The sequence below is a fragment of the Sciurus carolinensis genome, chromosome 12 (genome assembly GCF_902686445.1).
Source record: "Sciurus carolinensis chromosome 12, mSciCar1.2, whole genome shotgun sequence".
Classification (NCBI taxonomy): Eukaryota; Metazoa; Chordata; class Mammalia; order Rodentia; family Sciuridae; genus Sciurus; species Sciurus carolinensis.
This window is the reverse complement of record NC_062224.1, coordinates 1736734-1752381: the sequence shown is the minus strand read 5'-3', so window position 1 is coordinate 1752381 and position 15648 is coordinate 1736734. Positions and strand designations below refer to the sequence as shown.

The 15648-nt window shown below is 58.6% G+C and overlaps 1 protein-coding gene across 3 annotated transcripts in view; it reads left to right on the top strand.

Moving 5' to 3' along the window:
* Positions 1-15648, top strand: part of Sipa1l2 (signal induced proliferation associated 1 like 2) — a 123117-nt gene that overhangs the window by 85224 nt on the left and 22245 nt on the right. For all 3 annotated transcript variants that reach the window (XM_047520243.1, XM_047520242.1, XM_047520241.1), the window contains exons 9-14: positions 1247-1521; positions 9322-9579; positions 11027-11110; positions 12333-12418; positions 13052-13155; positions 13721-14109. In XM_047520243.1, coding sequence (XP_047376199.1) covers positions 1247-1521; positions 9322-9579; positions 11027-11110; positions 12333-12418; positions 13052-13155; positions 13721-14109 — 1196 coding nt within the window. The remainder of the gene's footprint in view (positions 1-1246; positions 1522-9321; positions 9580-11026; positions 11111-12332; positions 12419-13051; positions 13156-13720; positions 14110-15648) is intronic.

Genomic DNA, 15648 nt, shown 5'->3' with positions numbered 1-15648 from the left:
TCCATGGGGAACATGGTCTGTAGGCCGTGGGGTGTGCAGAAGCAAGGAGCAAAAAGACAAAGGACCAAGTGGAAGCGGGGAGGTGGCAGGGCTCGGCCCTCCGAGGGACCTCGGCCACAGGTGGGGCAGCGTCTCAGACGTCCTCCGGAGCCGCAGCCGCCCGAGCAGAGCCGGGAGGGAAGGAGGGAAGCCGTTGAGGCTGCACTCGGAGCAGAGGTGCTTTCTCAGCAGTTGCACGTCAGTTCCATTCACGACCTTGAGCGCGTCCTCTCAGAATCTGCGTCCGCACGCCCGCGTCCTGGGAGAGGCAGACGGGCGGTGCTGGGTGACCATGGGAACGGGCGGTGCCCACCAGAGGCTGCAGTCCCACAGCGCCAGGCGCCGTCCTGCTCTCGTCCCGCAGCGTGGCCGGGCCTCTCCTGGGAAGGGGCCTTCCGTTAAGCTGGAACCCCCAGCCCCTGGCCCACGACTGGGTTGTGAGGCCCCCCGGTCGAAATCGCCCACTAGAAGGTGATGTCCCGGTCACCAGGTGGCCTGTAACGAGCCTCGTCTCCCTTGGGGGGCCTGGTGTGCGTTCCTCGGTGCATCGCTGGTAGCTGGTGCCGGGGGAAGAAGCCACTGGTCCTGTTCCTTCCTGGGGGCCCCTCCTACTCCTGGTGCTGCCCTTTGCCCGCGCCCCAGCCCCAGGCATGGCCGGAGGGCACGCGGCCTGCAGGTGCAGGCGGCCCTCTGCTGCCCACAGGAGTGCCGTCCTGCATGGCGCCCGTGTTAACAGATGGCCAGGGAGGCTGGCGGGCGTGCCCCACAGGTGATCTGAGGGCCCTCACCACCCGCCCAGCACTCCTGGGAAGGGGCAGGGGACAGAGGAGGCAACTCAGGATGCCCACCGGCTGTCCGTGTCCCTCCTGATGCAGGGCTGTCACCCGGCCTTAGCTCCCCAGTGCTTCGGGCCACGTTTTTTATAGTTGGATGAAATTGCCTGATTGGTTTCAGGGCTTGAAGGTCGAGGTGCTTCAGAGCCCAGCGGGCAGCAGAAGGCGTCGAGGGAGTGGGCAGGCTGTGGGCAGCGGCTGCCGGGGTCGCGCCCTCTTCCCCTCTGAAGGGGACCTCGCTGTGCTTGTGCGGCCTTCGGCTGAGGCGGGGGCCGGCTGTGCTGAACTTGAGGGCAGACAGGACGGGGCTTTCTGGCCGGCCCCTGGGTGCGGAGAGGCAACCCGAGGCCCACCTCACAGAACTCCCCCCGCAGATAGTGACGCGAGGCTGCGAGACGGTGGAGATGACCCTGCGGAGGAACGGGCTGGGCCAGCTCGGCTTCCACGTGAACTTCGAAGGCATCGTTGCTGACGTGGAGCCTTTTGGCTTCGCCTGGAAGGCCGGCCTGCGCCAAGGGAGCCGCCTGGTGGAAATCTGCAAAGTGGCCGTGGCCACGCTGACCCACGAGCAGATGATTGACCTGCTGCGGACGTCCGTGACCGTGAAGGTGGTCATCATCCAGCCCCACGAGGACGGCTCACCCCGCAGGTAAGGCCCGCGGGCCAGGCAGGCTCACGTCGCTGGGCTTCTGTCAGGTCTGGTGCCGTCCCTTAGCGCAGGGTCGGAGCCTCTGAGGATGGAGCGGGGTGCTCTGAGGGTCTGCCCTGGCTCAGCGCAGGTCTGTGAGGAGACCCTCCCCAACCGCACCACCCCTGACAGGCCATGTGCTTGTACCTGGCCAGGCGCCTTTCTGTAGCATGACGTCCTTGGTGCTGATCAAGAGGCCTGGGTGGCTGGGGGACCGAGGTCACCACACGTGCTGTGTGGACACTACTCTGTCCTGCTGGCTGCAGCCCCAGAGGCGCTGACCTGGTCCAGGGGTCCTCAGAGCCTGTCACAAGAAGCACAGGAATGGAAATGGCTACCCTGGGAAGCTCAGAGATGCCCAGGAGGAGGAGGAAGGAGAGGAGAGGGAGAGAGGAGCAGAGGAGGAAAGGAGGAGAGAGGAGAGGAGAGGACTGAGGAGAGGAGGAGAGGGACCGAGGAGCAGAGGAGAGGACCAAGGAGGAGAGGAGGAGAGGAGAAGACTGAGGAGAGGAGGAGAGGGACCGAGGAGCAGAGGAGAGGACCAAGGAGGAGAGGAGGAGAGAAGACTGAGGAGAGGAGGAGAGGGACCGAGGAGCAGAGGAGAAGACTGAGGAGAGGAGGAGAGGGACCGAGGAGCAGAGAGTAGAGGCCTGGGAGCAGAGGAGAGGGCACACATGGCGCAGGCTCCAGGCTGCTGGGCTGGGGCCGGTGGTCGGTGTCTCAGCCCCAGCGCGGTCTCCCCTGGCCCAGGTGGAGGCTGCGGGCAGCAGGGAGCTCTGGCCTCGGAGGCAGGTCAGGATCCAGGTCCTCATGGTGGGAATTGGCGATGCTCATACCTCCGCTTCCTGTCTGAGGGCTGGGGCCCATGACACCTGCCTCCTGTCTGTCCCGCGGCCTTGAGAAGTGATGTCTTCCAGCAGTTAGAACCCGCTCGCAATGTCAGTGCGCCACATTTTAGTTCAAAAGCAGAAAGTTTTAGGATTATACTTTCCCCAAAATGGCAGGAGCCCTGTGCCCACTGGACTGGTGGGCATCCGTCAGCCGTCCTCTTCCACCTCTTCCTAAGCCCCCGCCACGCTGCCTGGCCTGTGGTCCCGGCGAGCTTGGAGTGGGGCTGCACTTTCTCAGTTCCGTTAGTTTAACTCCAGTGGACCCCACATGGCTGATGCCGCCGCGTGGGATGGCTCAGCTCCATGCGTGGAGTCCTGGAAAGCCGCCGGTCCTGACCCACTCACCCTGTGGTTAGGGTGCAGGATTTCACACTCTGCTCTCTGGGCCTTACCACTGGCACCCAGCCTGACCCCAGTGCTTCCTGTTCACCCATCACATTGATGGACAGGTTGGGCCTGCTGAGGTCCCCCGGGGGTCCCAGTGCCCCACCAGGGAGATGACGGGCTGCTGCTGAAAATCTGTTAGGACTTAGAAGCTAAAGTATTTTGAAAGCAAATACCTTTAGAGTAAATTTTAAGTTAGTTATCAGGAATTTTTCCGTTGAGTGAGCTTATACCTTCCCTGTGGAGGTGTGAGTCATGACGTGGTGAGCGTCCGACGTCCCGGAGGCCTGATGCTGTAGAAGGAACGAGTCTATTCCTGTGATCTGCCTTTGGGTTAAAAAGCAACAGTCTTGCTACTTGTAAGGTTTTGGTCTGTTGTTGCTCAGTAAGAAATTTTTCAAGCTTTCAAGAGATCTAGTTAATAGAAATGGTCATTTTATTTGGTATTTACAACATATAATTTAGAAGAAAAGAATTCCCTAAGAAATACTGATTTGTTTTCAGCTGAAACAAATAAACAAGAAGTATCATTTCAAAACTCCAGCTGTCATGTTTGTTCCCAAGAACGGGTCTTTTCTCTGTTAGGGCCACTGGTCCACTGGATCTGCCACAGTAAATTCTAGTTTTCATGCAAATTCTCTGAAAATATCCAAGGTATTCACTTATGATTTTGCTCTTTTTTTCCTAAACGTCTCACAAAAGTCGTCTCCAGAGTGCAGGGTTTTATCCCCCATTAGTCTGGAGTGACCATCATCTGGACGCTACCCATAGCCAGAAGGCCCAGAACCAGCATGTTGCCTGGCAGCAGCACTGGGCAGTGGCCGCCTGCTGCTCACGGTCCTGCAAGACGGGCAGCTGTGAGGCCCAACCAGTGGCCTTCAGTACCCTTGGAGTCAGGGTGGCCAGCTCTGGGCATCTGAACCTGAGCGTCTTTCTTTGTTGTTGTCGTTGTCATTGTAGATGGACACATGTTTTTGTTTTCGTTTTAATGTTTTTTTATGTGGTGCTGAGCATTGAACCCAGTGGTTCACACTTGCAAGGCAAGTGCTTTACCTCTGAACTCTAACCCCAGCCCCCTGAACCTGAGCATCTAATGCCGGGCCGCGCTTTGTTAGTGAGGGCCGGCTCTCCGCCTGCCGCCGTCTGGTGCTGACAGAACACTTGCTCTCCTCCCTATGGGGTCCACACAGTTAGATGGCTGCCGAGTGCGAACCACCCTTCCCTGTGCCCTCTCCCGAGGGCCAGCCTGCTGCCCCACAGGCTTGTGACGAAACTGCAAGGACAGAGAGTGGCATCGAGGCCTCACTCGGCTCAACGCTGGCCTTTAGAAGCACCTTCGCCGGTCCCGGCACCTCGGCACCTCACGGTGCTGCCTGGACACCCTCGATTCGCAGCATGGAATGACCTCCCGCTGTCTTTCTCAGATTGGCTCTTAGCCTTCATCAGGAGGAGAAATCCATTTAAATGGGCAGGGATCTGCGTGTGTACAGATGTAACTTTTTCTATTAAGTGGTGCTCACTGTAACCGCCAAGAGAACTGCAGAAGTGGCTAAGCTGGCCGATGGCAGGTGTTAATAAGCACTGTGAGAAAAGCTTCAGTTCACCATACCTCTCACAGAATTAGTGGAGCCCGTCTGCTCTGTCGGCAGCAAGAGAAGCCTGTCGGCTAGCCTCTGGGTTCAGGCTGTCCCAGGTCGCAGGTGCCTGGTTATGGCTTGGAAGCAGCTGGACTTCATGGAGTCCTAGGTGAAGTGTTTATTGAATCAAAAGCCTCCTGTGTTTTGAGGTCCAGCCAGGGTGAGGACAGTCCACTTGAAAGGAGGGCAGAGGCATCTCTAGCTTTCCTTGTGGAATTCGAGGGAGCAGGGGCAGGGAGGACCCGGGGATGCTTGTTAGGGGTTGCCTGCTGAGGACTGGCTAAGTAGAGGCCGCCCCTGCACATCCAAGCACGGGAGGCAGAAGGCTGTGACTCGGCACCAGGGGCCTCGCTGCCGTGTCGTGGGGACACTCAGCGGAGGACCTCCTCCAGAGGACCAGCTCCAGTGGGTGTGTCGTCTGTCTCCGTCGCCACGTAGTCTCAGTGAGGCGTGTGGAGACTCACATCATGCTTCCTTCCCATTCGCCCAGGCCTGACCCTCCCTCACCGTCAGTGACTGTTTATATTCCAGAAGAGTCTGATTCCCCCGAATGAGCATCAGTTCCCTCTGCCGCCTTATTGGGATTCGGAAGGACCTTTTAGCCCTTAGCAGGCTATTAGCATAACAGACACTAAAATGATGGCCCTTCCCTGGGTTCTTGGTTCCTGGGGCTGCATAGTACGTAAAGGAGGTCGGGCCTGTGTTTGAGGGGTCTGCTTCGCTTCCGAAGAGTCTTTTGGTACCTAGTGGAGATGGAGCAGAACGTGGGCACTCTACGCACTGCACCCAGTGGGAACTCAGCAGAACGTGGACACTACGCACTGCACCCAGTGGGAACGCAGCAGAACATGGAGACACTACGCACTGCACCCAGTGGGAACTCAGCAGAACATGGAGACACTATGCACTGCACCCAGTGGGAACGCAGCAGAAGGTGGAACACTCTACCCAGTGGGAGCGCAGCAAAATGCACTCTGCCCACTGCACCCAGTGGGAACGCAGCAGAACATGGACACTCTACATGCTACACCCAGTGGAAACACAGCAGAATGTGGGAACACAGCAGAACATGGGACACTCTGCCCACTATACCCAGTGGGAACTCAGCAGAACATGGACACTCTGACCACTGCACCCAGTGGGAATGCAGCAAAATGTGGGCACACAATGTGCTGCACCCCGTAGGAATGCAGCAGAATGTGGGCACACTATGTGCTTCACCCAGTGGGAACTCAGCAGAACATGGGACACTCTGACCATTGCACCTAGTGGGAATGCAACAGAATGTGGGCACACTATGTCCTGCACCCAGTGGGAACACAGCAGAACGTAGTCACACTATGCGTTGCACCCAGTGGGAACACAGCAGAACATGGGACACACTGCCCACTGCACCCAGTGGGAACACAGCAGAAGAATCAGTAGTCCCAGGGGATGTGCTGTCCAGTTTAATAGACGACTACCTGAAGAGAGTGCGAGTCCGTGAGTGAACACCAAGACGGTGCCTGGTGTTTCTTCTTCTGAGTCCTAAGCACCGAGTACCATGGATTTGACAGTCTGGAAGCCTCTTCATCCAGTGTAGGCACGTTCCCTGTGTGTCGATGGTGCCATCGCCGGCTGTGGGGAGGAACTTCCCCGTGCCCACCCTTCCTGTGGGCCTCTGCTTAACCTGACTCCCCTCCTGGACACGGGGTCTGAATCGTGCGACGTTGGTGGGTCTCTGTGGGCCTGTAGCCTGGTTTGCGTGTCTTCCCGAGCTGGGGCTTTCTACGGTGCCTCCTCCCAAGTCCCTCCCGCTTTCCCTCTCTCCGCTTGCTGAAGCTGGACTCTGGACTGACCTGGTTTTTGAATGTCTTCCCCCTTGCTCTTTTTGGGAGAGAGTTCCTCGGTTTACCTTCTGACTGTCTTAACAGAATCACAGTTTCAGATTTGGCATTGTGGCTTTAAATACCAAGAGTTCCTCCTTATTCTCTGAGGACCTGGTTGGTGGATGAGTGTCACCACAGGGCCTGGGTGGTGACCTCTGTGTGTCCTCTGACGGGGCGTGGCCTGCTCCTCTTGAAGGAAGCGTTGTGAAGCAGGGCTGGAGGAAGGAGCCCTGGCCTGGGCCCGTCTTTCCAGGAGAGCCTGGCTCGGCCTTTACTGTGCCCCTGCTGCCCACAGTGCTCCAGGCCTGGAGTCTGCGTCCTTTAGGAGCCCTGGGTGCTCGCCCTTGCCTCAGAGGTGGGGAAGGGCTGGCTGCCCGGGTGCCCTTGGGACCGCAGGCCTGGGGCCAAACACCCCTTGGCGGCCCGCCTTCTAGGCAGCCCCAGGTCTTTAGCCCCTCCTTCCATGGCCCCTGCTGTGGCTGGTGCCCACCCCGCCCCCCATGTGTCTTGGGGGCCTGACGTTGCCTCTGTTGTCCCCTGCTCTCCCTTGGCCTCCGCCTTCCTGGGCTCTGCTAAACCCTGCGTTCTTCTGCCCACCTTCCAAACTCACACGCATGTTTTAGTCTCGTGGATCTCCACTGCCTGTTCACAGTGGAGGTGGTTTGTCTCTTGTTCGGTTTTTCACGATAATTTTGAAAAAGACAGGATGTTTTCACTCTATTGATAATGGAGGCATACTCTTTCAAGGAGTAGTCCTTACTCTAGCAGAGGTAAGGGCGACTGAGAGACAGTGTTCATGGTGACCTAGAATGTCTAGGGAGAGCGCCAGCCTTGACCGCGGACGCTAACGGCATGGCCCGAGTGGCAGACAGAGCGATTTCCCGGTGCTCAGATCTGAGACTGCTGTCGTCCTGTGCCCTGCCCCTGCCCAGACGGCTCTGCAGGCTGGCTGGGAGGAGCCCGATGGTCTGTGTGCCCTGTGCAGTTAGTGGGAAACTTGATCCTGCTTTCCAGGCTGAAGGTCTCGAGGGTCTGACAAGTCATGTGGGCACATGGGTGGCTCTCTAGGAGGTGACCCGGGGGAGCCCCAGTGCTGATTTCAGAGAGCGACATGGTGAGGACCACACCAGCTTTGGCACAAGGGCCACTGAGGCTTTCCTGGACTAAAGGCTTTGCAGGCTGTGTTTTTCGTGTTTCTTAGACTCTGGAAAAGTGGGATGTGACTGACTTCTGAGTACGTGACTGTAGTTTCCAGTCTCTGTTTGATACAGGTGAAGCATTTAAAATCTGTTACAGCTTATCGTCCACGTTCAGTACTCTTGACGCTGTACGTACCTAGTGGCTGAAGATATATTCTCCTCAGCCCTAGAAGCGTGCCGACTCCTGGAGAGGCAGGCCGTCCGTGCGCAGCGCCTGACGGCCATACCTGTGCGCTAGCCAGAGCCTAAAGCACGGAGCTAGTCACAGACCGGTCCACCCTGGACTATGAGTAGGGTCATCACAAGCCAGAGGTGGGGCTCTGTGCAGTCACGTGGCTCGTGTCCAATGGTGCCTTCCCTGGGGCGGGTGAGCCCTGAAGTCCAGCCCCTGCCACCCAGGGCTCCTGTGTGGACACACACCTCTTCAGATTCACACCATGGTCTGCTGGGCTTTGCACTTGTCTCTTCAGAGTTGGCAAACCTCATGGGGGTGAGATTTGGGCAAAGTTGGAAATCGCATTGCCAGTCAGGAGCCACCCTGTGGCTCCAATTGGGAGAAGACAAAATGTGTGCAAGGGACTCTGGGTAGATCAGGTTATTATTTGGCGGGTTCTTCTACACAGGAATATCTAATAGGAATATTTAATGTTGGATTTTCTGGTAACCTTAACAAAAGACTTATCACCCAAAATATTACCATTTCAACATCCTACAAGTGTTAAACAGTAGTGGGATAGTTTGTTTCTTTTACACTTACAGAGTGTCTCCATTCCGAAGTTAAATTTTCATCTTAAATACTTACTGTTGAGATTGCATGAAACCTTTTGTTGAAAAGCCTATTCATATTTTCAGTTTATCCCAAACTTACTTAATAAAATGAATCCAAGCATCAGTTGAAAATGTAAACCAATAAGAAAGAAGCCGTCTCCTGTGCCCACTGCCCCATCCTCTGGCATGCCTTGCCTCGTGGGCTGTTTGGCAGCGGGACCCTGGAGGCACTTGGGAGAGCCAGCCCTGGGCAGGGGCCGTGGAGTGAGTCCCTCAGCCATGAGGAGGTGTGAAGATTTCGGATGAGATCCTTGGGGGGTTTGTAGGATGAGGGTCAGGGAAGGACAGAGGAGCCAGTGCAGGCCCACCAGCCCAGGCCTGGGCCCCGAGTGGACTGACCACGGCACTCAGCAGCTCCCACAGTGCACCTGGACAGAGAGAGCATGTCTCCTGCTCGTGGGGCCCTAGAGCTGGGTGGAGGTGAGCTGGGCGTGGTGCACCTCGGTGGAGGTGAGCTGCTCGATGGGTTTGGGCACATGTGATGGTTGCATAAACAGGAAAGTGGGTGTCCACCTAAGAGAACCATGGAGCCCAGGGCTGGCCACGTCCCCAGCATGTGACTTTGAGAGGGAGTCCGGTGTACGTGGGTTTTGGGTTCTCCGGTGACAGCAGAGGAGTAACTTACCACTCGGCAGCCACGGTGTCAGAGAGGCCTCTTGTGCCAGGTGTGGATCCTTCCCCGGGTCCCGGGTGGGGGACAGCCACCCCTTAGCACTAAGGAGGTGCTGAGTCTGAGTAGCCACACACCTGCCCCGCTCCTCCCAGCCTGGCACAGCGGCCTGGCGATGGCCACAGGCCGCCTTTCAGTGGGAGGAGAGCTGAGCCGCCTGGGAAGCGAAGCCTTCGTCAGCGGGAGCTCCTTCAGGCAGACCCACTGCCGGCTCGTCCTGAAGGCGCTCTGCACCCCTCGAGCCGCGGCTCCAGGGCGCCCTCACCATCCCCGCTGGCCCAACAGGGGTTGCTCCGAGCTGTGCCGGATCCCCATGGTGGAGTACAAGCTGGACAGCGAGGGCACGCCCTGCGAGTACAAGACCCCCTTCAGGAGGAACACCACCTGGCACCGGGTGCCTGGCCCTGCCCTGCAGCCCCTCCCCAGAGCCTCCCCCGTGCCCAGCACTCCTGACCGCCTGCAGTGCCAGCAGCTGCTCCAGCAGGCCCAGGCCGCCATCCCCCGCAGCACCTCCTTTGACCGGAAGCTGCCCGACGGTACAAGGTAAGCCTGGTGCCACCCTCGGGATGGCCCTCGTGGGACTCCAGCTGGGCGCTTGGAAGCGTCAGCGTGCTCTGAACGTTGCCAGGCAGGCTAGGCCTCAGAGGCAGGGCCCTGAGGCTCAGCCCTCCCCTTCATGGGACCCTCCATGTCCGTTGGCCCTCCAGCCCATCCTGGGAGGATTCCCAGAACTGCTTTGTGTGTGCTTCCAGAGAAGCATGAGCATGACCAGGTGCACGGAGACAGGTCCCCGTCTGGAGGCACCTGGAGCGTGAGCAGCTCTCCGGTGCGCGGTCCAGGCAAGAGCTGATTCTAAAGTCAGCTTCCCAGTGAAAGAAGGCAGGTGTTTACCGTGACCTTCAGGAGCACTGGGAGCTGGTGCTGTGTCAGGGCTCACAGCAGTGACCTCGCTCTGTTACGGGTTCTTCATACTTCCTGTTTTAACTTACGGCTGTGGAGGTGCAGGAACTTCTAGCGAGACTTGTAAGGCGCTGGTCTATGTCAGCATGGGCCAGGAGGCAGCTGCCCGGGCTCAAACTCCCCTCCAGGCCCCAGTTTCCTCATCTGGCAACTAGTCACGGTCATGAGACTTCATTGGACATGCTGAGACTGGACTCATAAAGGTGACATGCTCAGAAACAGGCCTGACCCAGAACGAGCCTGTAGGAGGACTAACCAGGATCCATGCAGTAAAGGCGAGGCTACCTCGTGCCAGCAGATGCAGGAACGCTGGGGTCTGGGTCTGCTTGCTCCAAAGCCTGCTGGGGTCGCCATCCCACCCAGCAGCTGTAGACAGAGGAGCTTCAGCAAGCTGCACCTGGGGAGGCACCTGCAGGAGCGCCCTTGCTGCAGGAGAACCAGGGGTCCCTGTAGCCCGGGAGACGAGCACGGCCCCTCGAGTGCGTTTCACAATACCACTCATTTTTGTGAAATGAAAGATAACAGGATCCCATTCAGTAGACGTGTGAAAAACAAATAGTTTTGCCAGATTTCAGTCTCGCTTTCTGCACAGGATCTGGTGTGGAGCCAAAGCGCAGCCTGCACGGCGCTCCGTGTGGCAGGAGTTAGTGGTTTTCCCAGCAGCCCTGGGCCGTGTTCCTGGTTTGCCCTCGTTCACTGGGGTCACTCCCTGTGCTTTGAACCTGCAAGTGGAGGACCTGGCCTGTGCAGATGGCCCACTGGAAGCCGCCTGGAACCTCCGCACAGCACAGTTCCGGGTTAATGCCCTGCGGTTTTCTCTGTTGACGCTGCCTTATGGTTTTCTTCCTCCTCCTCTTCACTGTGAAAGTGAAATTCTTGTCCCACAGTTCAGGTCCCGGTGCCGGCAGGCACTCGGTGCCCCAGGGACGGCTCTGCTCTGTCTGTGAAAGTGAAGTTCTTGTCCCACAGTTCAGGTTGTGGTGCCAGCAGGCACTCCGTGCCCCAGGGACAGCTCTGCTCTGTCTTTCAGGAGCTCTCCCAGCAACCAGTCATCCTCCAGCGACCCTGGACCCGGTGGGAGTGGACCCTGGAGACCACCAGTGGGCTATGACGGGTACTGCCTGCTTACCTTTCTGCTCTCCCTGGAGGACCTGGTGTGGCCTGTTTTAAAGCATTTACTGTGCACCTCCTGCACACACTGGCCCTGTGGGGAATGTCTGCCTTCAGTAAGCAGCTGGTGCAGGGCAGAGTGAGCCTCTGTGGCACCCGCAGGGCTTGTGCTCCGGGCCCGCCTTTGTGCTTCTTTTTGGTAAGGAAGGGTTTTCTCAGCATGAAGGGTAAGGATTTGGGGACTCTGCAGATAGCCTCATGGGTACTTCTCCCTCACATAAGTTGCCAGTGAGGAGCCACCACTCAGAATCAGACAAAGGAAACGGGTTAGGTGCCCGAGGCCGACCCCCACTGGGGAAGCAGCAGAGTCACCTTGGCACACGTGACTGAGCGGTCCTGGTTGTGCAATGATCTGCAGAAGCCAGCGGCTCAGGCACCAGAGCAGCTCTGGGCACAGACACTGAATCCCGAGCCCAGACCTGTGCCCTGATGTGGACCCAGCACGGCCCAGCTCTGTCCGGGAGGGGCGCCTCAGGTCTCTGCCTCCGCAGGAACTCAGCCTGGCCCAGCACTGTGGCTTGAGCTTAGGAGTAGGTGGTCCTTGTGTGGATGGTAGTCAGAGTTCCTGAAAGCTGTATGTCAAGTAATTTTTCTAAGTTGTTACTTACTAACACAGAGGGGAGGTTTCCTTCTTCTGGAATAAGTAGGAAGTCTTTTTCTGACTTTCTGTGCACTAGGACCCGTGACCTGGATTCTGGAAGTAAGGATCACATTGTAACGTGAATAGTTCTCTTTCTTTCTCAAGAGTATATTTTCCTATATTGGGTTTCCATGAAACAGAGCCCACGTGGATATAATCTAGAGTTAATTGTATTTTCTTTTCCTTAAAACAATGTAACAGACAGATGTGTGAGTGTTCTGGGCACAAGGAAACGGCCAAAAGCAGGGGTCCTCCCGGGTGGCAGGGCGCTGGCCTGGGCGGTCCCTCGGCCCCTGCCGTGGTCAGCACTCCACCTGTGAGAGCTGTCACCAGTGCCCTGGACCCTCAGTGCAGCCAGAGCCCCGATTCCTGGTGCCTCGGTTTCTCTGGCGGGGTTGGGAAACTATGCTGCTTGCGCATCCTCCAGAAAGCGGCTTCCCTGAGGGCTCTCTGCCATGCGGCCCGCGTGCCACCCCTGCCCACAGGTGGGCTGGCGGAGAGGTGCTCAGCTCTGCCTTCTTCCCAGGTGCCAGTCCCCTCTGCTGCCTGAGCACCAGGAGTGTGACGGAGCCAGGGAGCACGAGGACGCTGTGGAAGGAAGCCGGCTCCCAGGTAACGGGGACAGAGTGACCACCGCTGCTCCCTTGCCTTCAGGCGTTCGTTCAACCCATGACTGGTGGGCATCTCCTCACCAGTCTGAGGACACCTCCCGGGTCTCCTGACAGGAGGGTGTGACTGGGGTCTGTGGTGGCTGGAGCTGGCTAGGTGGCTCTGGGTGGCTATGGTGGCTGATGGTGGCTCTGGGTGGCTGTGGTGGCTGGCGCTGGCTCTGGGTGACCGTGGTGGCAGTGGTGGTTGGCAGTGGCCGTGGTGGCTGGCACTTGCTCGGGGTAGCCATGGTGGCTGTGGTGGTTGGCGGTGGCCATGGTGGCTGGCGCTGGCTCAGGGTGGCCATGGTGGCAGTGGTGGTTGGCGGTGGCCGTGGTGGCTGGCGCTGGCTCGGGGTGGCCATGGTGACTGTGATGGTTGGCGGTGGCCGTGGTGGCTGGCGCTGGCTCGGGGTGGCCGTGGTGTAATGCTTGTGGAAATGGAAGCTGTCCTCTGGTGGTTATTCTGCCTACTCTCGTGGCTTATCCGTTGGTAGGAACCAGAAGACTTGGAACCACAATCTGCTCACCTTGTTCTGGGTCCTGTTTTCTTCCTTTGCTAACACTGGAAACTGAGACTCCACTCCTCTCTTGGCAGAAACCAAATGGCATGGCCCGCCTTCCAAAGTCCTGGGCTCCTATAAGGAGCGAGCCCTGCAGAAGGAGGGAAGCTGCCGAGACTCCCCCAGTCAGCTCTCTCACGTAAGTCCTGGTCTTACGTGAGGCCAGCTGGCCTTCTAGGCGGTGGCGACAGCCATGCTGCCTGAGCCCAGGGAAGCCAGGGACCCCGGGCCTCACGTCCTTTTTGGACCTGTTCCATCTCTTGCACCCTCAGAGTGGTTGGGGCTCCCGGGACCTCGTGTTTGCGTGGTGCTTCGCAGCTGCGAATGCTCCTTGCATGTGTTCCCTCTGCCGACTGCCCAGGAGCCTCAGGAACTCAGTGCCACAGGCACAGGGAGGCCGCGGCTGACCCGGCCCTGCGTCGGGGCTCACCCCGTCTGCCTGTCCCGGGCCTGTCATGGAGCGTTTTCTGCATGAACGCTGCCCCTCCCTGCCGCCGATCTCCCATGCGCCACGTCACAGCAGTGCTCCATGCACCGACATTTGAACAAAGACTCACAGAAAAGATGCCCCCTGAACTTAAGCTACTGGACAGTGACTCAGAGACCCTGCCCCGACCAGCCCGTGTGCGAGGAGAGCGGTGCTGGCCGGCCCCGCCCAGCAGCAGCGCCCCGGCTTTCCTGAGCCCTCTGTTCTCTCCCCCCAGGTGGGAGATAAAAGTTGCTCCAGTCACTCCAGCAGCAACACGCTCTCCAGCAACACCTCCGGCAGCAGTGACGACAAGCACTTTGGGTCGGGGGACCTGATGGACCCCGAGTTGCTGGGGCTGACCTACATCAAAGGGGCGTCCACTGACAGCGGCATTGACACCGCCCCATGCATGCCCGCCACCATCCTCGGCCCCGTCCACCTGACGGGCAGCAGGTCCCTGATCCACGGCCGGGCTGAGCAGTGGGCTGATGCGGCCGACACCCCGGGGCCTGAGGATGAGCAGGCTGCGATGTACGCCGTGCACGCTTACGCCTCCGCCATCTCCGCCGGCAGCGCAGCTGAGGGCAGCTTGGGCGACCTCAGCGAGACGTCATCTCGTTCCAGGTGAGCCTCTGCGGGCTGTGCCCGCCTGGACACCCACCCTCTGGAGGCAAGGGCCGGGGGCCTGAGGCCACCGTCACGTTGGCCCCGCTCTGTGACTTCAGGGGACGGGCTTGTGTCTAAAACCCAGTCGCCAAGGTGAGCGTGTTAAGTCACGTGTGGTTTGTTTTCCCTTCTCTGAACTTGAAGGAAAGTTGCTCCAGCCAGGCCTCTGAGGTCTCTACCAGTGCTACCTGGGACCCGCCCACACACACAGCAGAGGCAGAGCTGGTGCAGTGACAGGGGACCCGGGCCCCCACATGCAGGTGTGGAGCCCACCCTGCTCCTGAGCCTGGCACCCTGGCACCCTGGCTCTCTGCGTGGGACAATCAGCAGCAAGCCGTTCAGCTTGGCAGTGGGGCTCTAAACAGACGTCAGCTAAAGCTACAGCTGTATCCAAGTGCAGATGTGGCTTCTGGGGTGTGAGGGTTTTGAACTCCTGTCTGACTTTGTCTGCACCTCATCTGTTCGGTCTGTGGAGGGAGGTGACTGAACACCTCGGAGTGACGCCCACCGGTATTTTGTGCCACAGTTCTGAGGCCTCCCTGACTTGCCCCAAGTCCCTGACTTCTCCAAACCCTTCTGCTGGGCGGAGCTGGAAGAACTTGTAGCAGGATAGTGCCCCAGCCTAGTGCTGGGGTGAACATTTCTCCAGGGGTGGTCCTGGTGGCCCATGGGGTTCACAAGGACGGTCCTCTGTTCCTCGGCTTTCTCTGTGGGTCCTCCCCTGGGCACTTCTGAGGGACACTGTCACTCAGGCACATGTTACCAGGTAGGGAAAACTCTCACTGGTTCATACAACCAAAGTGGGACTTCTGGCTTATGTAACAAAAACACCCAGAACTCTCCAGGTTCCGCTTGCCCGACATCTCAAAGGATGTGGCCCAAGACTGAGTTATTTCTGTCTCAGTTTCAGCAACAGTCAGGAGTCGCTATCCAGTCTGTAAAAGCCATCTTGGGACCTTGCAGCCTTCTGACGTCTTTTTCAGGGTTCGGGTTTTGTTCAGCAGCTGACTGACTGGCACTGCCCTGAGACGAATGTAGTTGGTGTCAGGTTTACTCTTAGTATGGAGCAGAGTGTCCGTGGAGACTGCCGTAGAGCAGGCTCATTTATAGACAGAGGAAGGGCTGTTCAAGGCATTTGAAGGGGTCTTCTAGTTCAGTGGGTCACGTGCGGGAAGGATGGGAAGTGCCAGCCTGAATGCCGCGGCCTGCCCTCCTGCTCCTGCAGGCAGGTGTGGGCAGCGGGGCCTGGGCCTTCACGCTGGGCTGCGTCCACTGGCGCAGGGTGACTTCCTCCTGTCTGCCCTGGGCCCGTGCAGGGGGCAGGCCGAGGTCACAGTGTGTGACTCCGCCACCAGGCTCGGCCGAGGCTCTGCACCCCTCAGGAGGCGTGGCCCCTTCTTGCCGGGTCCCGCTGGTGTGCGGTCATTGCGGAGCTGAGGCCCCTGCCCAGTGTCTGGGTGTTGCTGGGGAAGCCCAAGTAGCAGAAGAGCAGAAGGC